The sequence below is a fragment of the Achroia grisella genome, unplaced genomic scaffold (genome assembly GCF_030625045.1).
Source record: "Achroia grisella isolate CSIRO2021 unplaced genomic scaffold, CSIRO_AGI_Agris_v1 utg1086, whole genome shotgun sequence".
In the NCBI taxonomy this organism is placed as follows: domain Eukaryota; kingdom Metazoa; phylum Arthropoda; class Insecta; order Lepidoptera; family Pyralidae; genus Achroia; species Achroia grisella.
The window spans coordinates 2,801,877-2,827,804 of NW_026712572.1; the positions used below are offsets into that span (position 1 = coordinate 2,801,877).

The 25,928-nt window shown below is 34.6% G+C and overlaps 1 protein-coding gene across 4 annotated transcripts in view; it reads right to left on the bottom strand.

The window, feature by feature from the left end:
• Positions 1-25,928, bottom strand: part of LOC131843774 (RNA-binding protein Pasilla) — a 126,041-nt gene that overhangs the window by 11,506 nt on the left and 88,607 nt on the right. For 3 of the 4 annotated variants that reach the window (XM_059192538.1, XM_059192544.1, XM_059192523.1), the window contains 3 exons: positions 25,127-25,281; positions 3,482-3,635; positions 1,823-1,992 (listed from right to left, as the gene is read on the bottom strand). In XM_059192538.1, coding sequence (XP_059048521.1) covers positions 1,823-1,992; positions 3,482-3,635; positions 25,127-25,281 — 479 coding nt within the window. The remainder of the gene's footprint in view (positions 1-1,822; positions 1,993-3,481; positions 3,636-25,126; positions 25,282-25,928) is intronic. The other variant, XM_059192531.1, reaches the window with a different exon arrangement.

The following is a 25,928-nucleotide window of genomic DNA, read 5'->3' on the forward strand; positions in this document are numbered from 1 at the left end:
AAATATATAAATATATAAAAAATCTAGGGGGTAAAGGGGATTGTTAGTAATGTGGATTCTCGACCCCATTACTAGCAATGTACCATGTCAGGTTGACCTCCACGCGGTTCCGCCTGGAAACCATCGTGATAAATTCCAGGTGAATCACGATGGGCTAACTGACCTGACCTCATACTCATCTTATCATCCTCCACTGCTCCGCCAGTGCAAACCGTTAGCACAGGCGGATGCACCATTCCATTATCGTCGATAAAAAAAATACAAAAAATCTTGTACATAAATATATCATGCGAGAATCGAACCTTCGACCATCGGATGTAAAGCTGTGCTACACGACTAGAATCTAACACTTGACATTTACGTATGTAGCATTTAAGGTGCTTTTTCATACAATACCGCTCTGACGAACTTGCGTTCGGAAACTAATGTCACCAGAACATAAACAATCATGCGTATACAATAATTAAAAAAAAAAAAAATTCTTACCTATTATGGAAATTAAAGGAAACAATGCTATTAATGTAATCTCAGCATCATGAGTGGAGAAAGGGTTTGTGTAACCACTTAAACACGCTCACAAGTGCTTTCCACCCTTTGTCTGCGCTGAGGGGGCGCGTCGTGTGACACCACAATGCCAATATAAGCTTTGTTCCATATACATTAAGTCATTAAATACATTGCATTGAACATTTGAGTTAAGCATTGGAAACGTGATAGCCGGATTAAGCGGATTTTAGTTATTATTATTTTGACCAATCTATTAATTATCAATATTACTTTACCAATCAAAAATAATCCTTATAGCAATAACAATTGAATATATTTTTGAATGTAGTTCAATATATGAATAAGTACCAACATAAATAAGTACCAATCAAAAATAATTCCTATGACACTATTAATAGAACATACTTTTAAATGTAGTTCAATTTCAGTTCTTGTTTGGTTAGGTATGTGATATAACTGTTTTGCCATAAACAAATTAGAAATTATCAATGGTTTAAAAATGTTTACAATTACTTTTTAATAATGAAAATACGTTATTAATATAGTTAAACGGGTTTTAACACGAATATTTTTATGGTAAATACTTTTATTTACCATAAAAACCTAAACCGAAACGTTTACTTCAATGACAAGCGTATATGGCAATAGTTGTACATGTACTGGATTTTCATTTAACGTTATTCATAGACACCTATATAAATATACATTGAAAATAAAGTGGCTTAAAAAAAAAGTAATTCAATTGAGTTTCTTGCCAGTTCTTCTCAACTGGATCTATATACTGAACTGGACGGTAGGGAAAAATTGTAATATGGCATTTTCATTTAATGTTAGACATAGACATCTATATAAATACATATTTTAAATAAATTGGCTTTAAAAAAAACAGCAATTCAATTGAGTTTATTGCCAATTCCTCTCAATTAGATCTATACTTGATATATACATTGAAAATGACGGTAAAAAAAAATTGTAATATATAAAATTTTACGTTCATAAGCAGCTAAAATGTCCTACATGAATAAATGTATTTTGAATTTTCAATTCTGAACCCGTTTCACTATATTAATATGTACAAAAACGCGAAAATTTAACAAAGTAATGTAAACTACCAAAACTAGAAGAATTTCCAAACATTTAACTGTTATCTAATCCAGAAATCGGATACACAATTAATAGATTGGTCTGCGGGGTAAATTTCGGGTGGCAATTTGCCGGGTCCAAAGTTTCGCCCAATCGCCCCGTCATCGCGTCACCCAAGCAGAAGAGGACAGGGCGGCCACAGACTATGTAGGGAGCGTGTCCAAGTCGTCACCTCTGTCACCTCGGTGGTGGGCACCGCGTACGGGGAGCCGGTGGGGTTGTAGTTGGCGACGGGGCCGGCCACGTCCGCGTACGACACGTTCGGACACGACCCCGACTGCGGGTCGTCGACCACCTTCTGCAGGATCATCACGCAGGCCTTCTTGTTGTTCTCCTTGTCACCTGAAAAGTTGCAGTTTATATAATTAATAATAATATCCTTGGGCAATTCAGACACTGCCATCTAGACCTAAGTTAAGCTAGCTAAAGCTCGTGTTTTTTTTTTATAACACAGGGGACAAACGAGCATGCGGCTCACCTGGTAAGTGATTACCGCCGCCCATGAGCATCCGCAACACCAGGGGAATTGCAAGTACGTTGTCGGCCTTTTAAAAAGGAATAAGCTCTTTTCTTGAAGGTTTCAATATCGTATCGGTTCGGAAATACCATTGCTGGAAGGTGATTCCACAATGTGGTTGTGCGAGGCAAAAAGTTTCTAGAAAACCATACTGTGGAAGACCGCCATTCATCCAGATGATCAGGATGGTATTTCAGTTTCTGGCGGGTGGTACGGTGGTGAAACTCAGCAGCTGGTATTAATCCGAACAATTCCTCAGAACATTCCCCGTGATATATGCGGTAGAAAATGCACAGAGATGCAATATCTCGCCGCAAAGCCAATGGGTCGAGTCTGTCACATAGACGTTGATTACCAATGTGTTATGGGTAACTAGATAAATGATACAAATACATACATATATATTTGTCGTAAATACATACATATTATACATAGAAAATACTCAGATCAATGCAAACAATCATACTTATGAATACAAATGTTTGCACTGTGCGAGGTAACGAATCTGCGACTATCAGAACAACAGATGCAAACAATCAAACTTTTGAATACAAATGTTAGCACCGTGCGAGGAAATGAACCCGCTACCATAAGGGGTGGTATTTTTAAACCGCTGGACCACCGAGGCCGTCATATCTTGAACAGCATCACATACTACGTAACGTGACACCCCTGGTACCTTTCCTATGTCTTTCTCGAGGACTCACCAGAGGTAGACGTATGTAGTTCTCTACGTAAGTACCTTAGGTTCATGTATTTTAGCCGTCAAGCAGCTTACTCTGTAACCTGTGTTTTAGTTGTACCAATTGAGCAGTAAAATTACAGGATAACAGGTATGACATCATAGTCCTCGTGAATGGCAACGCACGTATAGTATCATCATCATCATCATCGTTATCGCAGCCCGTAAGAAGTTTCACTGCTGGACTATGTCCAAAGATCGGTCCTGCGCTACTCGCATCCAATGCCTTCCAGCGATTTTGACCACATCGTCGGTCCAACTTGCTGGAGGCAATTCCACGCTGCGTCTTTAGATCCGTGGTCGCCACTCAAGGACTTTTTAGGGGCCATCTGTCCTACGAGCAATGTCATGCCATTGCCATCGCAATTCTTCGGGCTATGTCGGTGGTACGAATAGCATCAAGGGTATCAAATGATGATGTGTTGTCCGTACTGCTGTTCAAATATATAGGCGACAGTTTCCGCTTGCTATCAGGTAACCCGTGGCTATTTTACCATTCCGAGTACATAATAAAAACTCTGTTCCTTACTCGTATAATTTCACTTACTCTACGGGGAACAGAATCCACTCACCCACAACTGTGATGCACCGCTCCTGCAGCGACAGCTCCTTGGCCTTCTGCGAGATCTGTACGTAGCTTCCGCTCTGCTCCTTGATCTGCTTGATGTAGTTACCACCCTTGCCGATTATCATACCAGCGGTTGAATTCGGCACCAGTATCTTCACCTGCAACAATACAATTATGAATGTTATTACAGAGCTAGACTACCACATGTACATCTCGCTCTCAACTAAGCAAGCATCGATTTAAAAATACAACTATATTGAAGACCGTTTTTTAGAAGTCGGTTAGAAATATTAAATTTTCTATGAAATATAAGTTGAATAAGTTCGAGGTTGATCGAGCAGTAAAAATATCAGTGTATTTGCCACAATATTTGATTCAAGAATAATAAACATATTTCTTTTTCTATAACTAACTTTTTAGTTAACGGTTATAAAGATTTAGGCATACATAGGGACAGACGGTCCGTCCCTATGTATGCTTAATTTTTTAAAACTACGCAACGGATTTTGAATCGGTTCATAGAGTGATTCAAGAGGAAGGTTTATCACATAACATCCATACATTAAAGATAGATATGTAAGTATAACTATATACATATTTGTACCTAGTTATGCATAAACAGGTGCACTTGTAATACAATAATACAGAATAGAAAATAATTTATTGAATTAAACTTAAATTAAGCACTTTTGAACAGTCAGAGTTATCATTCTTTTAATACACCGCTCATTTGGAAAGCTTATTTATTAGTATATATCGATATATATATACAATATATAGTATAGTATAGATATGTCCTATATAAGAAACCTGCGTGTTGCTCTTTTAAATAATAATTGTAAATTTACATATCCAATTCGAAACGTGCGAATACCAACCACCAACTAGCACTAATTTATTAGGTTCAGATATTAAGGGGGTCTTCCTATGTGACGGCCTGTTTTTTAGGGATATTTTAGGATTTTTTTCTACGACCAGTAAATATTTAGAGCTTCAAGTTTTTTATCATTTATTAACACATATTTGGACAGTATAAATATAAAATTTCAGCTAAAAATATTCAGTCAAACTAGAGTTACAGCGCTCTGAACACCCCCGCCTCGAAAAAAAGAGCTCCCACTTCCTCCACGATTCCGGCTGATCGGCTTATCTTAAAAAAAAAAAAAACGGCGTTTTAATTTGTAGGCTTAAAAGCACGGAATGACCTATAATCAAATGAATATAAAAAAAATTGGATTTTTGATAGACATTTGAAATAAAAGTTGCAAATTAGGCGTTTTTTTTTTTGTTTTTTGCTATAAAAAAATCGAAGTTTTGAAAATTTTCGATTGATAATAGTTCATTCCATGCGTTTACATATATTGAGTGTGCCCTGTAAATTTCAAGTAATTCGGTCCAGCCGTTTCTGAGATACAATGGAGGAAAGTTTGAAAAACACAGTTTTGAGAAAAACGCGTTTAAAGTTTCAAGTCCGTTAAAAACTATTAAAATATCAACTTACTCTCAATCGGCGATGCCTGGTCCATAGAGTATTCCTTCCTCTTCCTCGTGAAACTCTTTTAAAGCAGATTGTTCAGCTCTTGAGTCAATCCTGGCTTGTTTAACGACATCACTTACGCGCCGCTCAGAGCGTAAGATTCGCTTTTCATCCCGTTTCTCAACATACGCTTGGGCTTCACGACCAACAGGGCATCCCATAATCGACATAACTTTTAAAATACCTTGAAAACCTTCATTAAAGATAATAACTGCTAAGTAGCTAGCAATTTCAACAACTTTGGGACCAGAATGAAGATGTTTAGGAGCGAAAGTCCAAATCAAAGAATTCAAAGATTCGTTATTGTTTTGTGTCTCTGCTCCTAAACAACGAATTAATAATTCGTCTTTCGATAAATCTTCGAAAACCGGTTTGATAGCTTCTTGGACTTGCGGAATTAGAGGTGGTTTATCGTGATGAAATTGCCTTACGCCATTTACACCAACTGTCTTCGCCTTCTGGACAAAATTGATGCTGAGGGTTTTCATCAGAAGAACATTTGTGATAGTACGTTGCCCAAACTTCCTTTCTCATATCTTCAAGCGAATCTGGATGGCGTCGAATTGCTAATCCGTAGAATTTTGTAATTTCTTGGATAACTTTATCAGTAAGTTTACCTGCTCCTTTTCCTCCTATTCCTTTATTGGTTTTATCTTAAACTTGTATAAACAAATATATTAATAAAAGGGAGGCCAGGTATAAAGCCGACGGTACACAATAGGCCCGGTCTCTAACTGCCAACTCACCGCTCCGAACCGCTCTTTCTATTTACCTGCTGTATAGATATAAAACGACTTCGAATTTTCTAAAATCGCTTTACTACCGTATTCTAGACATATTAAGGGAGCAATTTATAAAAAAAAAAAAAAAATCGATTTTTTCAACCCATCACATAGGAAGACCCCTTAAATACACAATAGGATTAAAACAGTCGCAGTGATTAGAGCAGACCAGTCCCTAATTATTCTAGCAATTTAGAACTTTAATATGGCTGCAATAAGGTTTTACTTAAATTACTGTTAGCTCGAGTCATCAGAGTATTTAAAAGAAAAAATTATATATTATTACATAATAATAAAATATAGAGCTAATAAATCTATGTTTCTGAAATGAAAGAATTCATAAAACACATTATTTGAAATAAGAACAAATATAAAATAAACCTATAAACCTTTTTACAATATTGGCTTAGATAATACATAAGTATATTAAAAATTACTAGTGGTAGCTCAATGCTCGAAATTCAAAAATCATTTATTCATGTAGGACCAGTCCCTAATTATTCTAGCAATTTAGAACTTTGATATGACTGCAATAAGGTTTTACTTAAATCACTGTTAGCTCCAGACATCATAGTATTTAAACGAAAAAATTATATATTATTACTATATTAACTTAATTAGGGCAATTAAATTAATTTAAAACGATACCTACAGTTCCAGGTTTCACTTAAATAACAAAAGGGAAAGTCGGCCTTTTCAAGTCCATGGAAACTGGGCAGCATTTTTGAACTTTCTACATAAATAAGGAAGAACTTGAAAGTTCAAATTTCACAATTGAAGCTCTTAAAATATACACACTAACTTTTCTATTGATATTGAAAAGCTCATAGTAGATACAAGGCAAAAATAAAATTTTTTTGGATTGGATTATCGTAAAAGTTACAATTCATTCAATACAACTGTATAGTTTTTAAATCAAATTAAAATATACAAGTTACATTATTACTATATATTTATTAATTTTCCATTCATATTTAGCAGATACAATAGAACGTAATCTAAATCCATAAAACATATATTTGTTATCAATGTACTTAATTCTGATTGTAATAATTGCATATTGAATAATTCCAATCGGTCCAAATATACATCCTTGGGGCACACCCTAGACATCGCAGTCACTATCTGCAATGCGCAAATATTTAGCGGATATAAAGAGAAGCGCTCTATAGCAACAAGCTACAAAAGTATGAACTTCCTTAACACTAGCGACCCCCACGCCTTTGAATTTTAGAATACTTTTATGAATATAAAATATAGCCTAAGTGTTACTAGCTAATAAATCTATGTTTCTGAAATGAAAGAATTCATAAAACACATTATTTGAAATAAGAACAAATATAAAATAAACCTATAAACCTTTTTACAATATTGGCTTAGATAATACATAAGTATATTAAAAATTACTAGTGGTAGCTCAATGCTCGAAATTCAAAAATCACTTATTCCATGTAGGACATTTTAGCCGTTTATGAACGTTAAATTTTTTCCCTATCGTCCAGTTCAGTATACAGATCCAATTGAGAAGAACTGGCAAGAAACTCAATTGAATTACTTGTTTTTAAGCCAGTTTATTTACAAGAAATTAATTATACTATTATTATAAGGTTCTACCGTCAAATACTTCTTCTTATGCTTATCTTATCTTTCTATGCGTGTGTATGTCAAATAAATGGTATTATGGATAATGTTTTTATTATTGATTTAATATTTTTTAATGCATATTTAAACAATAAATTGCATTCTGCACTCCTCTATATAAACTGTAAGTGAACAAAGTTTTTGATTTAAGTATTAATAATATAACGATTACAATGAAATATACTTTGCCACTAGAATACAGATTTCTATATATTTAGATTCAATGAAATAAAAGTGTTTGTCGAATTTCATATTAAAATTGTACATTTTGTTGAACAGTTAAAAAATTAAACAAGTCCTACACATAGCTAAACTAATAAAACTGAAAATAGCTTCATTATGAATAAAACAACGCGTCCACACAACACCGTAGCGGATTCGTGCGTATATGTAGCAGAAAAAACAGTATCAATGAATAATGAAGGTTATCAAGTAGGCAAAAAAAACAAATTGGAAGCAGTTTTTATTGCTGGCAACAGCCGTGATGCTAACAAATGTATCGTAGAACGCGACAGGAAGGACGGCGCGGCGACGTGCCCGCGACGACCTTGCAACACTATTCACTATCGCCGTTTTAATAGACGATGTTAAACGAATAGCAAGAACTTATCAGTTCTTGCTATTCATATTCTATCAATCTTAGTACATTACGCTGATTCATGAAACCTGACCTATGCCCAAAAATAATTTGTTAATTAAATCCACATGGAACGATTCTGTCTAGTTGAGACGATTGTTTCAAATGAAATCTGTTAACATCTTTATGTATTTATATTTAAAACTACAAAAGTAACGCTTGTGAATTAAAAAATTAACTAATAAATTAAAACGTAAAAAATTGCTGCGCACAGGAAGTGAATTTGAATAAAATTTATCGAAATAGTTCCAGAATATTCCTTGGAAAATTATTGTAAAATTTAATCATGATTCCTATAAAAATCTGTCGAGTTTCTCTAAACCATACTTAGTCCTTAGGCAGTAGTCGTTTTTATTCCTTTCATTTAGCGCGCTCCCGATGTAAGCAATAAGAACGCAACAAAGTATCGTAGATTTAAGCCAACGAATTATTAAACTTGAAAACTTGGCAACTTTTGATGTTCTCCCTGTGGTGTAATTTAGGAATAACAAAGGAATTATGCAAATAGCAGGCAAGAGGGTGAAAACGAGCTTAACGAAAAAGAATTATAAGACGAAAGCTGTAACAAAATCTTGCGTATACACCATCGGCAAGTTCGTGGCAGAGGAAATGAACGTAACTGTTTTTAACTCTTACACAGCTAAAAAGAACTGCATAGATGGCTAAGTTAATATTTCAACATATGTTCAAGAGTATTTACAAAGTTATGAAAGTAAGAAAAATTAATTTATTAACAACATAAAATTATAAAATTACAATAAAACTATACAATATTACACTTGCGAAGACGATTGCGGCAACGGCGCCGACTAGCTGCATTGCGCGCCGTGAATCTGCTCCGATGCTCCGAGTTCCGGTACGGTCTTGTTTGCCAAAATAGACATTATAAAAATCATTCGATTTAGGGGGTTTATTAATCGAAAGTTCTTAATTGACACTATTGGCCAAACTCAGCTGTGACATTTTACTGTCAGAGCGCTGTTATTCCGTAAATTAAAATAACTGACATCCTCATTTGTAAATCATTACGGATTCCCGATATTGACCATACAAATAACGATTGTTTAATTATAAAAGATGCATTTAATAAAATTTATTTTATAGTCGAGGTAGAGTTTTCTTGAAGGTTTCATTATCATATCGGTTCGGAAATACCATTGCTGGAAGGTGATTCCACAATGTGGTTGTGCGTGGTAAAATTGCTGGAAAAAAGCGCGGTGGAGGACCGTCATCAAGATGATAAATCTTACAGTAAGCCATCACCAGAGTCTAGCCGAGACAATATACTAATTGATATGGTAATAAATTTCCTATGAAATACTAGTTACATGACAGCTACTAGTACTTAGCAACATGACACTTATTTGACATTCATCGTTATATTTCGCCCAATTTACATAATATCTTTTTAAATTATAGCCAACTTATTATTCTGATATATAAACTATATCACTGTGAAGTTTCGTCAAAATCCGTTCAGTAGTTTTAGCGTGAAACCGCAACAATCATCCATCCATATTCAAAAACTTTATATATTAGTAAGGTGGGCACGACACGGCTAAACATTCACACGTTTTAGACAAGTCAGAATTGTCTGACGTGTCTAAAAATGTTCATGGTGTACTAATTGTTAACGGCACTGAACAGCGCCCAAACAATTATGACAAAACGAGCAATGAATAGCAATGATGTCAAATTTGAATGTCTAAGTGTTCAGTGCTGGCCTACAGTGGTTTATGTTAATGAAGGTCGAACTCTGTCCGTCACTTATTTGAACAGATTGAATAACGTCTCATTTGTAACAAACTAACTGTTATCCGTGGATTTAGCTGCATCAAATTTTATCCCATGTCACCACATTCAGATTACTTTAAGATAAAAAATAGGCGATGTCCATCTTTTGATCTGGTGACGATTCATATCAAATTTTACAATGCTAACTTTCCGATGGTCGCGGTTCGATTCCTCACACAGTACAAATATTTTGTATTCATGAGTATGACTGTTTGTATTGGTATGGGAGATTTCTATGTATATTATGTATGTATTTAAAAAAATGTATTTATATTATTAGTTAGCTACATACTACCTATATCACAAGCTTGAGCGGAGCTAGGGCTAAACCCTATTTATTAAATTTTTGATTGGGTTATTAAATTTAATTAAGAATTTCGAAGAAAAAGAATTTCGTTTAACCGAAGGTAACAAACAAACAGACAGACAGACAAACTTTCGCTTTTATCATATTACTACGAATAACAGTCCTTACGTCATATTTAATAAATATTTTTAAAATATTTTACGTCTCTTGACAACCTGTAGTATACAATTCCTGCATCCAGTCAAATTACCGTGGACAAAATCCGGTCATAGCTGGTATGGGATTTCGCGGATCGTTGTTCTGATCAATCTAGACAACTAGGACACATTATAGCTATCTAGGCTAAACCAATTCACGAGCCAGCCGACCAACTTAACAAGTAATTGATATCGAGCCAACTCCGCATACTGAGGGAGCTAAAATAACTTTATTTTCTTCTTTTCATTATTTCAATTTCTAAAGATGGTCGAGATGGATGTATAGTGAAAATACTTATAAGTACCTCATCTCTGCTAATAATAGTGATCGTATATCCTTATTAATGTCATAGTACTTATTCGTAAATAGCTGTGACGAGGTCGAGTGGAATGAGAAGTCATGCTCACTAAAATGTCCAGACATGCGGCGTGGTGGGCCGGGTCATTGGGCTCCCTAAAAAATGGTCGAGCGCAGTGATGGCTGGCTCATCCGTCATACTCCTGAACGAGTGCTCCTTGTTGGGACTCGTCTGCTCTTATCACTACGACTGGTTTTTATATTTGAGCCTAAATAAATTAGTGCTGGTTGGTAGTTTGTATTCACACGTTTCGACTTGTAAAATGTGAACTTACAAGGATTGTTTAAAAGAGCAACACACAAGTTTCTTGCTTATTCTTCTTGTGATGAGACAGCTTTCAGAATGAGCGGTAGATTTAAAAAAAATGTTGACTATTCAAAAGTGCTTAAATTAATTTTATTTGAATAAAAGATTTTTTATTCTATTCTATACTTTCAAGCAAAAACTACTGAGCCGATCATCATGAAATTTTGTACGCATGTTCTTGTATTAGAATGAACATAGGACACATTTAAAAAAAAAAAGTTTTAAACTAAAACAAAATCAACATTTAGCTACTTTAGCGCCGTCTAGCAGCCAGTAATAAAGTTAAGCGACCGAAGCCGCGGATAAAAGCTAGTTATTTATATAATGAAAAAATATATTAACAATCACCGGACAATTAGTTTTCTAGAGTTATTATATATTATTATTAATTGATATAGTCCCATCTAGTACCATGCTAAGCAGAGCTTGTGTTAAGGGTTAGTACCCTTATCAACAACAACAACTGATGAATAAATGATTTGACAACTGATATAAATACTCAGATAGTTTTTTTTGGTAATTACAAATTCAAATCCAAAATATCTTCATTCATATAGGTCTATTACAGACTCTTATGATATGTCAAATCTACCGTCAGTTCGGAATGATTTTAAGATAAGAAGAACTGACAAGATGACTTTTACAAGAACACAGATTATTTTTTTAAATTCAACTTTGAGAGAATAGAGCCACCAGCATATGCTATTGCAAAAGCAAAAAGTCTAATCAGTATCCGTAACAGACCAGTCATACATCCATAATATACATAGAAAATACCCAGACCAACACAACCAATCACACTCATGAATACAAACGTTTGCACCGTGCGAGAAACCGAACCCGCGACCATTGGAAACAAAGCGCCGTGCTAAACCGCAAAACCACTGAGTTCGTCAATTATTACAACTAAATTGTAATTATTATTGTAAACAGACCTTTTTGCAGGTATAGCTGTAATAAACAGGGTATCCTGAGTCTGCTGTTAACATTATAAAGTGACAACAAAGCAAACCAGTCTATCCTGGCGCAGCAACTGGACCGTCGACTTGACAGTTTTTTGTCCAATTATAATCTGTCCGGGACAGACAGGAATTATAATAACGCTGGGAAGAGAGCTGTGTCATGATAAAACAATTGGATTTGCATATCATTCACTGGAGTAAAATAGAATAGAAGTAATATTTACACAAATGAATTGAATATAAGTATATATATATATAAATTGATGTACATAAGCGGCTAAAATGTCCTATATGAAGTTTTTTGCCCAATTATAATCTGTCGGGGTCAGGAATTAGGACAACGCTAGACCCCATCACTAACAATCCCCTCCCCCCCCTGGGGGAAGTAAAATTTATACAAATGAACTTAAAATAGGTATCCTAGATGTATAGATACTGAACTATATACTATACACGACGACCTCGGTGGTATAGCGGTCTAGCATACCGCTTTACGTCCGATGGTCGCGGGTTCGATTCCTCGCACGGCACAAACATTTGTATTCATGAGTATGATTGTTTGTATCGGTCTGGGTGTTTTCTATGTATAATATGTATGTATTTACGAAAAAAAAAATCTATGTACTTGTATCAGTTATCTAGTACCTATAACACAAGCTTTAGGTAGCTTAACGTGGGTCTAGATGGCGCTGTGTGAATTGTCCTTAGATAAAAAAAAAATAGTTGTGTATAGGTATCATACATATATACTGAACTGGTAGGGAAAAAATTATAATATAAAAGATTTGACGTTCATCAGCGGCGAAAATGTCTTACATGAATTATTTTGTCCAATTATAATCAGGAATTATAATAACGTTGGGACAGTTGTGTCATAAAACAATTGGATTTGCATAGATATCATTCACTGGAGTAAAATAGAATAGAAGTTATATTTATACAAATAAATTTAATATAAGTATCCTAGATGTATAGATAGACGATAAACAATATATATATATATATATACTGATCAGAACGGTAGGTAAAAAATTATAATATAAAAAATTTTACATTCATAAGCGGCTAAAATGTCCTATTTGAATAAATGACTTTTTAAATTTGAAATATAATTAATTAAAAAACCGTGCGAAGCATATTTGGTGTCGTTATCTATACATATAAATAAAATTGGAGTGTTGCAGACACTCCAATTTTATATTATGTATACTCCAATTTTATATTATATATACTTATTGAAATAACCGATTTTTACTACAGACATATGAATATAAATACGGTACATACACCAAAATATTTTTTTTTTCAATTTTTGTCTGTCTGTTTGTTCCGGCTAATCTCTGAAATGGCTGGACCGATTTTGACGGGACTTTTATTGGCAGGTGGCTGATGTAATAAGGAGTAACTTAGGCTGCTATTATTTTAGAAAAATAAAGTTAAATTCCACGCGGACGAAGTCGCGCGTGCAGCTAGTTAATTAGTTATAATTAAACGCATAAACTATTGAAGTACTTTATTTTTGATAACGATAATTAATTTGGATTACAATGTCACCCTGTGAGCCAACTCCGTCACTCAACCATTTGGCATACGTCCTATATAAACGCTTCTGATAAATAAACACTGCAGTTTAGATACGAAAATATGAAATGGAACTCGTGGACCTAAGATATAGTGGCGACGTAGTGGCCGGGTCAGTGAACTCACTTTATATAACTGAAATAACAGACTGACTGAAAAGTTACCTCGTATTAATTGGCAACAGGTTATGCAAAGAGCATTGGTAGTATGTATTCACACACTTAAACTTAAAAATGTAAAGTAGGAATAAAATTATTTAAAAGAGCAACACGCAAGTTTCTTGCTCGTTCTTCTTGTGAGGAGACAGATTTCCGAATGAGCGGTAGATTAAAAAAAATGTGATGACTATTCAAAAGTGCTTCAATAAGTAAGTTAATATGAATAAATTATGTTCTATTCTATCATGTCATCACATTATAGATTAAATCTTTATTCGTATCCAGATGTCACGAGTACAAACAAAATTCATAATAATAAAATAAGAACACGTCATCACTTCATCACTTCGCTTACCTACAATACTGGACTGAACAATATGAATTTTCGTTTCAAAAGAAGTGCTCGCAACAAAATTCATAATAATAATAATAATAAGTTTAACACCCCATCAAAGGGAGATATATAATATATATATAAAAAAATAATAATAATAAAATAAGAACATGTCATCACTTCATCACTTCGCTCACACAACTGGATTGAAAAATATGAATTCTCGTTTCAAAATAAGTGCTCCAATAGTTTATGTCTTTAATTGTACTAGCGATTCAACTCAACTTAGTACAGTTTTTTTAATATTTTTTTTAAAAGTAATGTTAATGAAATGATGTAGCGGCTCCCGCCAATGGTTTATGCTGGCGGGGCACCAGTAGAGGATGAGAGTATGATCATGAAGTCAGGATTTAATCAGAAATTAACCACAAAGAGCGCGTGTCAACTTGCCAGGGTACATTGCTAACATTACGCTACTAATTCCCATTACTAAGAATCTCGACTCTGTATTGACTGGTAGTTGTACCCTGTAATTACCAGAACCCAAAGTAAGCTACCAGTCCCTACAAGAAGCTGTTCACAAATATAACGGAATCCTAATTGAAATAAAATTTAAAAAAGTTAAATTTTTGATTAGTTACTTTTTATAACTCAACCACCTAATTCGCAATGCAAATTCAGATGAGAACTGGACAAGAAACTCAGTTGTATAATTCTAAATTCAAACAAATGCATATATTTACAAATTTCAGATTTTGTATGAATAATACATATTTTACGATAGAAAAAATGTATTATTCATACTTACCTTAGAGTGAATAGAACAGTCAAATTCAAAGATTATTTATTAATGTAGGACATTTTAGCCGCTTATGAACGTCAAATTTATTATATAATAATTTTTTCCTTACCGTCCAGTTCAGTATATAGATCCAATTGAGAAGAACTGGCAAGAAGCTCAATTGAATTACATTTTTTTAAAACGCCAGTTCTTTTAAAATGTATATTTAAATAGGTGTATATGTCTAACATTAAATGAAAATCTCGTGCATGAACAACTATTGCCATGCACGCTCGTCATTCAAGTAATCGTTTAGTGAGTAATGGGCTTTGCTCAGTAAATATGATTTATCAGATGTTTTGAATTTATTTAAGGGTAATTCCAGGACGGGTCACCAGGGGAATATGATAGGATGAATCAGTCAGCACATCCTGGCAAATTCACAAGGAACCTTCATAATATATAAACCTTTTAGAAAAGTAAATGAAAGTTATACCAAAATTCTATTTAATTTGAGAAAAAATTCATATGAATATAAATTTTTAAGTTAAACTTTTGTCTGTCTGTCTGTCTGTTTGTTCAATTTCCATCTCGCGGACGTTTTGCTCTTATTGCTCAGTAAGTGTAAAAATAAAAGTTTATTAAATTAGTTTTTTAAACCCTATTTGCCGAACAAATTAAATCTACCCTCTGTTTTCCCGAAATTGCTATTATATAATACAGAGTCAGCACGTGTTCGTGTCATATGGGTCGTGGAAATTTTACAATTCGAAACACCAGCATCCTAAATCAACAAATATGGAATATAACCAAACCCAATTACAATACGCTTTCAAACTTTTGACCCTCAAAAATAATTTAATTTTGAGCTAAAAAGAGTTTAATTGAGACCGCTGTAACTTGTAACTTAGTTGCTGACTTGTAACTATAAATAGTTTATTTTGAATGCAATATAGTTTTTTTTTGACAATATAGATCGATATATTCGGTGATCGAGTGAGTAGGACGCGAAAAATATTTGTGACTATTCAATCTAGAATGAATTAAAAGTCCGTGGACTGTTATTGTTATTATTTAAATGACAAGAAATGATTCGACGTATCTTAACTAGCTGTTACCATTTTTTTTTATTAAAATACATAAAATTGATTAGCTATTATAGATATATTATATATTATAGATTAGATATTATATATTATTATGATAGCACTAATTCTATTAAATACTATTTGAGTATTTCATTGAAATAGTGCTAATTGGTGGTTTGTATTCACACACACTTAAACTTAAAAATGTAAAGTAATAATAAAATTATTTAAAAGAGCAACACGCAAGTTTCTTGCTCGTTCTTCTTGCGATGAGACAGCTTTCCGAATGAGCGGTAGATTAAAAAAATGGACTATTCAAAAGTGCTTCAATGTAAGTTTATTTGAATAAATGATTTTCTATTCCATTCTATTCTATAAAAATCCACTTTAAATATTTACGTTATTCCTTATATGCGTTTGAAAATGTCGTCAAATTCAGTAGTTTTAGAGATTAGCAAACACAGAAAGAGAAAAACTTCCATATCCATTTAGTGAAATTCTGTCAATTTGAAATTACAAACACACTCTTTCAATTTTATTTATTTGTATAATTCTACTATTTATACATATGTATATCTAGTAATTTTATAATTACTTTTACAAGATGCCGCTGTATAAATTGTCCTAGGTAATTATTATTCAATGAGTATTCAATTTCGCGCAATGCTACGAATCGTATTCACTATCTGCCAGTCGCGAGTGATAACCGCGTCACTAGGGGGGAGGGGATTGTTAGTAATGTGGATTGATAACCCCATTGCTAGCAATGTACCATGTCAGGTCGACCACGCGGTTCCCCCTGGAAACCGTTAAATTCCTGGTGAATTTGTCACGATGGGCTAACTGACCTGGCCTCATGCTCATCTTATCATCCGCCACTGGTGCCCCGGCAGCGTAAACCGTTAGCGCAGGCGGGTGCAGCATTCCATTATCATCCACAAAAAAAACCGCGTCACTATCATCACTGCACCATTAACGACGTCTGTTTTATTAACCTCGTTATATTTTTACTGTGTCTATTATCTGAACGTCTATCATTTTAGAGACGTACAGTTTAAATATTTAAATTGAAATATTTACGTTACTGATTAGAATTAGATTTTATTGACATTACATTAATACACAGTTACAACGAATTGGGAAGGCAAAGATTTGGAGCAGACAAATATAATAATAATAATAATAATAATAATGTATACATATAAATAAAATTGGAGTGTCTGTTTATAATATTGAAATAACCGTTTTTTACTACATGCATATCAACATAAATATGGTACGTACATAAAATTAAAATTTTTAAATTTTTGTCTGTCTGTCTATTTGTTCCGGCTAATCTCTGAAACGGCTGAACCGATTTTAACGGGACTTTTTTTGGAAGGTAGCTGATGTAATAGGGGGCTACCTTTGTTTTAGAAACATTATTTTATCGTAGAAAAATGAAGTATAATTCCACGCGGACGAAGTCGCGGGTACAGCTAGTAATAAATATATCTCTTACAAAAAGCCGCAATATTGAATACTTCTGTCTCACTCTCTGAAGTCTGAAATTTTCTTGTAAACTTCAGACTTCCACAATATATAGCACAACATCTCCCACAATTGGCTAAGGCCCGAGTGTGTAAGTATCTCCTTCTTTTAAACAAGATATAAGAAGAGAAAAGAGAAGCAACATAAGAATAATAATAATAATGAGAAGTTTGTTACCCCATCAAGGGGGATAAATAAAAAATGGGATAAGGAAGAAGCAGATAATGATGATGATGAAGAGGAGATAAATAAAAAATATATAAATATAAAGAATAATAATAATAACCTAGGACCAGCTATGAGGCGACAGGGTATTGTTAGCAATGTGAACTGATGATCTTATTGCTTGCAATGTACCATGTCAGGTCGACCTCCACGCGGTTCCCCCTGGAAACCATCGTGGTTACTTCCTGGTTATTTAATCACGATGAGCAAACTGACCTGACCTCATGCTCATCTTATCATCTTTCACTGGTGCCCCGCCAGCGTATACCGTTAGCGTAGGCAGGTACACTATTCCATTATCATCCATAAAAAAACCCAGCTGAGCAGAGCTGTGTAATGGGTACTAGACAACTGATACAAATACATAGTTATTATATACATAATATACATAGAAAACGCCCAGACCGATACAAACAATCATACTCATGAATTCAAATATTTGCATCGTGCGAGGAATCAAACCCGCGACTATCGGAAGTGAAGCGGTGTGCTAAAACGCTAAACCGCCGCGGCTATCATATTCAAATTGCATATATAATATAACCTGGACAAAATTATTACTTCTTTTTATGTAATTGAAATAACAAACTGACAAACCTCTGTTGTAAAGTCGTTAAAAAAAATAAAAAGTATTATGTTAATGGTTTATATATATATATATATTTGTCTATAAGGTATTTATAATATAAACCATTAGTAGCCTGAAATAAATAAAAAAAAATCAACAACAATTAAGTTACGTCATTGTGAAATCTGGCAACCCCAAAAAGAACTAATTTATACAGCCAGAAAAAGGTTTATTAGCATTATTAAAACATATGTTTGCTACAGTAGCCTAACATTATGGACGTTATCAGACCAGCGTTTCTCATACGCGGGTCGCGACCTGGCATCGGGCCACGAGGATAAAATAACGGGCCGCAAGTCAAATGAGATACACCAGTAAGAAAAAAGAAAAAATCAGGGCTGGAATCCATATTTCTAGCATTATGATGAGTTGTGGTCTAGATTAACTCTTATTGGCATAATAATCACCTTCAAACTGGAATACGGCTAACAAAGTAGGCTACACCGCGATAGAAATAGGTAGAAAAATAGAGGTAGAAACCAGGGATGTTAAGGAGCTCCATAACCGGAACCGCAACTATCGGATATCCGATATAATAAAATATCCGTAACCCTAACCGAATCCGGAATAAAAGTTTCGGATAATATCGGATAGGGGCGGAGCCTAATAGAGACACGCTATGTAACAATTTTATTAGCTATTTGTATTTTACTTTTGAAATTCCTTAAAAAAATAATATCCGTAACCGAAATTATCGGAAACTAACGGATAATCCGAAATAATTTAAATTCCCCATCCGTATCCGGTATAATAATCATTCCTATATCCGAAACCTATCCGTATCCGAAATTTCATATCCATAACATCCCCAAAGGTAGAGACACAAACAACTTTAAACTAAATCAATTCATAGTGAAAACAAACTACTAACTGATTTAAATATTATATATAAACTACTTGCCCCGGCTACGCACGAGTGTACATGTATTGTATATATAAACCTTCCTCTAGAATTACTCTACCTATATAAAAAAAACCGCTTCAAAATCCGTTGCGTAGTCTTAAAGATTTATATATACCCCTTACTCTACCTATATAAAAAAAACCGCTTCAAAATCCGTTGCGTAGTCTTAAAGATTTAAGCATACATATTTTATACTATGTTTATGTATTATTTAAATCAGTGAGCGGGTCGTAACACGAATAATTTTATGGCAAATAAAGGTATTACCCATCTACATTGACATCGCTATTACTCCAGTCAGCTCGTGACCACGGCTAGTGCAGCCTAGTCGAAACGTCGAGATAGGTAAATACCTTTATTTGCCATAAAATTATTCGTGTTAAGACCCGGTTAATAATTTAAATAATGTATATTAAACACGAAAGTTTAAAAATAACTATGTAATGATAGTGATATACTAGCTGACACGGTAAACATTGTATTACCATATAAATTAAAGTAGTAATACCGCTATAAAATAGGTCTTGGTTGTGGAAGGATATAATAATATAATCATAATAATAAATCTCAAGACAATTCACACAGCGCCATCTAGACCCAAGTTAAGCTAGCTAAAGCTTGTGTTATAGGTACTAGATAACTGATACAAATACATAGATAATTTTTTTTTTCGTAAATACATACATATTATACATAGAAAATACCCAGACCGATACAAACAATCATACTCATGAATACAAATGTTTGTTACGTGCGAGGAATCGAATCCGCGATCATCGGACGTAAAGCGGTGTGCTAGACCGCTAGACCACCGAGGCCGAGGATGAAAATTTAGTAGTGTATGTAAAATTAGTCCTATCCAAAACACATAAAATTGCATCAAAATCTGTTAAGCCGTTTTGGAGGAGCCGTAAGGCATTTAACACTGTGACACGAACATTTTATAAATTACATTTATAAACTTATATGATCATTTAAATGTACTTCTTTACTACCTCTACAAGGATGGTTATAAAAAAAATATAGGTCTTGCGTCATGCATCCTCCATTACTGCCCAGTAAACGTATCGTTAATATTCCATATTAATATATTAAAAAAAGGGAAACCTGAAAGTCACCAGATTAGGGCCTAATATTTGGGAACGGCTGGTACGGACCGTTTTTATAGCTGACCTAAACTAGTTCTAGGATCTTGATTGCACGTTTTAGGGTACCTCAATAAATTACGAAATTGCCGCGACTTATTGTAGTAGGGCACGAGGATTTAATCTGAAACCATTACATCCGTTGGTCGGAACTAAAACGTGCCTTGAGATAATGTACTTTTACGGTGGCGAAGGAAATTGATAGTAATCTGGATTAATAACCTCATTGCTAGCAATGTCAGTCTGTCTGTCTCCACGCGGTTCCTCCTGGAATCCATAGTGATAAATTTCAGGTCAATTTATCACCATGAGCTTACTGACCTGACCTTATATTCATCTTATCATCCTCCACTGGTGCCCTGCCAGCGTAAACCGTTAGCGCAGGCAAGTGCACCATTCCATTGTCATATAAAAAAATATACTTTAACTGCTATGCCAGATTGGGCAGCCACTTATAACGCACACTTGATTTAGTTTAGTTACTTGAATAACGAGCGTGCATGGCAATAGTTGTTCATCCACAGAATTTTGATTTAATGTTAGACATAGACACTTATATAAATAAACATTTTCAATAAACTGGCTTTTAAAACAAAATAATCAGAAATACGACTGAGTTTCTTGCCAGTTCTTCGGAATTGAATCTTTATACTGAACTGGACGGTAGAGAAAAAATTATAATACAAGAAATTTACGTTCATAAGCGGCTAAAATGTCCTACACGAATAAATGATTATTGATTCTGAATTGAAATTCAATAGGTACATTTAAATCCAGTTGGGTTACCGAACAGTCAACACTAGGCTTCCAAGCAATATCCGAACTCTATTCAATGCTTGATGATGCCTCGTTCTGAGGCGAAACACCTGCAGCAATATTGGTGTAAATTCAATAACGGACGTAATTTAATCTCTAACGCTCCCAGTACCGGTGGTCAAGTTTCCGAACCCAATATTAATGTTCTCACACATGCTAAAGTTAGTGGAATTAAACAAAATAATATGGATGCATTAAGTAATGAAATAGATTTCCGCAAATTAGCACCTAATTCTATAAAATATGTATTTAAATCTAATGTGGAAGAAAGTAAGTCTAGTGGGGAAGAACATATCGACGGGGTCATGGGAGAATGCTAACTCAAATCCATAACTGTGTTCAAACGCTTTGAAGTACATCATGTGGTACATTAAAGCTAACCTTACTGGTAATCTTAGTAAAGATTTTCCATAAAAAAACGGGTGCAAATCTACTATCTTCAGTTGTATAGATTAGACTTTATTTAATTGTGTTTACCGTCATTATACATCATTAGACAGAAATTTGAATCAACACAAAGTTTTCTATGTCAACCAGACTCTATGTTACGACCTTTGAGTTATATAAGTAGTGTAGTATCCACTAGACCACGACACTCCAAAGCACTATACAGAAATGAATACTAAATTCAATAATAGAAAAGTTTTGAGCATCCAAGTTATAACATAAAAGAAAGAAGCGCTCATCTGCATAGAGAGTCGCTTAAGACGTGATTTTCTCGCATGAGCCACCTACAACTGTCCCCGAGGCCAGCTGAAGTGTTCGTTTCGTTATAAACAGAGCAATACGGGATGAAAGGGTCCTTAGGGACTAAACCGTAGTTGCTAGTACTTTGATACCTTTGTGTGACGTCACAACTACTATAAGTTGAACAAAGATAATATTTTCTTTAGTTGTTTATCTGAAGACGTAGAGAATAAACACGAAGGGCCTTGCGTTAAGGCGTAGCATTACTACATTGAACGGGGAATTATACTAAGGAAATATTTTATCGAAACATCCGTTTCTTATGTAACTGTAAATAAACAAATAAACTGATTGGTTGATTGGTGGTAAGCGCCAACCATTGTCCAATAGCATCACGGACATTACGTCATCATATGACATCATGATGCCCTCGGTGAAGTAGCTTAGCACACTGCTTTACCTCCGATAGTTGAGGGTTAGATTCCTCGCACGTTACAAACATTTGTACTCTTAAATCTGATTGTTTGTATTAGTATATACATATATAATATATACTGAAAATAGCTTCCGCGGGTTTGGAGTGCCATCTGCACTAGCCCCTATCATCCCGAGAAGCTGTAAAGGCTAGCTGCGGCCAACAGCATTAGAGTAGTCCGAAATAAAAAAAAAGTAATTAAAAAAGGGGTATCTTCTCCGTAATATTCATTAGTATTCAGAGTCTCAATTATGCACTTGTATAAATTATGCAAATCCGTTTCTTTTGCGTAACCTACAACCACACAAGATAATATTATCTATCACAAGATAATATATCAGAGGAGCTTCCTCTCGCGTACACTTAGATTGTGGAATGAACTACCTGCCGAGGTTTTCTCGAGAGACTACAGCATGGGGTTTTTCAATGGTTTATTAAGGTTTCTTAAAGGTCGGCAACGCGCATGTGACACCCCTGGTGTTTCAAGCGTCCATAGGCTACGGTAACCGTTTACCATCAGATGGGCTGTATGCTTGTTTGCCACCTAAGTGGTATAAAAAAAAAATATCTTGGGAAATGTTTAAAATTCCTTATCCGTACAAGATTACGGTTGGGTATGGTGTAAAGCAGTGATTCCCAAAGTGGTCTATATCGACCCCCAGGGGTACATGACTAAACTTTACTACAATTAGAAATTTACAAAAAATCACCAGGTAAGAATGTGGGGTCTACCCAAAACCGAAAAATATGGCAAGGGGTCTACGACACAAAAAAGCTTGGGAACCTTTGGTGTAAATAGATGAATCGGGAATTCATAATGTGGAATTAGATTGTAGGCTTCCGCGAGGCATTGTAGACGTACCCGGGGTAGTGTGATTGATCAACCTACCGTTTATTCTGACATAGACTGATAGGTGGGTGATAATCCACGCTAATATTATATAGAAAATCGTGGATTAGTGGTTTACAGCTCTGACATAGACCATAAAGTTTGTAAATTCTAATCCGTGGAATATAAAAGGACTTTATATTCCAATTTCTATTTAGACTCTTGGTGAGGAGAAGTAAACACCGTAATAAACAGAATCCGTGATATATTATATAAGTACCTCCTGCTACATTGGATTATGTATTTGTGTTTATATATTTATGATTCACATTAATATCATAAATAGGAGTATGTCTAAATTGATATAAAGATCACTGGCCACTTATATATTATAAATATCAGAAAGAACGGATTTGTTTGTGTGTAGTCTGTGTGAATTCACAAAAACAACATTGTATGTTATAAGTTATACTAGCTTTTACCCACGGCTTCGCTCGCGTTAATTTATCACCTTAGGGGTAGAATTAATCAAAATCCTTTCTTAGCGGATGCCTACGTCATTGTAGCTTTATGCAGAAAATATCTCGCCCGACGATTTAAAATTGACAAAGTTTCATACAAACTTTCATCCCCTATTTTGTCCCCTTTTGGGGTAGAATCAAAGCTTTCTTAGCGGATGCCTACGTCATAACATCTACCTGCATGCCAAATTTCAGCCCGATATAGTGGTTTGGGCTGTGCGTTGATAGATCACTACGTCAGTTAGTCACCATATAGTTATATATATTTAATATATGTTTTGTCATAAATATTTGTTGTATACTGATTATACTACTATACTACTGGCTGGCTGATCAGAAATGGCATTTGATTCTCCAGTTTATATTTAGATTTATAGTTCTATCGTTGTACAATTTTGTTTATACTTCAACTTTTGTTATAGTTAAAAGTCGAGTGTAAATTGAATTATAAATATACTTTTGAATAATATGCCTCATGAGTTAGTTAGATATAGTTTTGACTGACAACTCTTGGGAACGCAAATTATATATTAAAATTTTGGTTTCCCCCAACTTGTTGGGTTTTTAATGAGAAAATATCACGTAGACCTTCCGTAATACAATCTAAAGGAATAAATTAACGCGAGGAAGCCGCGAGCAAACGCTAGTATAATATATAATATATAATGAATACACTGTACATTGTTTGTCGAGTGTAATTAACCCTTTACAGAATTCCCCAACATCAGATACGTATATTGGAGTAAACAGCGGAGGAAAATTTCATAGAAATTTGTATCATTGTTCGATCACAACAACGGACTTTCTAATTGGCAATACAATTGTTACTGAAAACAGCATTCTGAACATCCCCCATACCTATTGTACACCGATATACTTACATCCGTCAAGGGGTTGATTGCGTAGGAAAAACAATACATCCTAACATTTTAGTTTTTGAATCACATTAAACTAGTTTCTTTTGTCGCGATTTTTCGTTCTAGTGACGGTAGTAGAAATATAAATTCAAAAACCATTTATATAGGACACTTTAGCCGCTTATTAATGTATTTTTTTATATTATAATTTTTTTCTCCACCGTCCAGTTCAGTATTAGATCCAATTGTGAAGAACTTCTTACTTACTTAGAACTTCTTCTGTAATTAACATGTTTTTTTTTTATCTTTTTTAATCTCACAACACACACTTCACACAGCGCCATCTAGACCCAAGTTAAGCTTGTGTTACGGGTACTACTGATACAAGTACATAGATAATTTTTTTTCGTAAATACATATATATTATACATAGAAAACACCCAGACCGATACAAACAATCATACTTATGAATACAAATGTTTGTGCCGTGCGAGGAATCGTGCCCGCGACCATCGGTCGTAAAGCGGTGTGCTACCGCTAGACCACCGAGATCGTCACGATTGCATACCTGTTTGTCTCTGTCTTGGGGCATTTTAGTGTCGACCCCCTCGGGGAACGGCTTCACTAGCTCGGGCTTCTCCTTGATCTTCTCCATGATGAAGTCCAGCACCACCATGATTCCTTCCACGGAGCCGGTGATGAGGCACGCCCGCTCAGTAGTACCTATGGACAACGAAAAAATAACATCATCAGCACACATTTCTATATCATTTCATCATCATTACATAGTATGAACCAAAGTAGCTGTCTGTCCGTCCCTATATATGCTTAAATCTTTAAAACTATGCAACGGATTTTGAAGTGTTTTTTTTAATAGATAGAGTGATTCTAAAGGAAGGTTTATATATATAGAACGAGTACACCCGCGCGAAGCCAGGCGAGTACTAGTCTAATATATAAAACTTTGTCACAGGTTTTGTGTTTATACTCCTCCGAAACAGCTTGACCGATTTTGATGAAATTTTAAACGTATATTCAGTAGGTCTAACCCTAAGACTTAAGGGCCACCCTTAAGTCTTGGGGAGAAAGAATTAAAGATTTTTGTACTTGGAGTAAATATTTTTTTTAATGATGTTTAAAAGTCGAAACTGACTGGTCTAAATGCTCTAAATATCAGAGGGCAAGAGGCTACTGTTTGGGTATATTACTAGGATCCTAATAAGTTTGTCGTCCCTGAACATGTTTCAGCAGCTGCGGACCACTTATGAAGTTGTATTTACGTTTATATTTTTGGTTATATTTGTGGCCCGTACCATTCGTACGTGGAATATTTAGTACACGCATTACCCTTTTCCCTACCACTTAGTAAT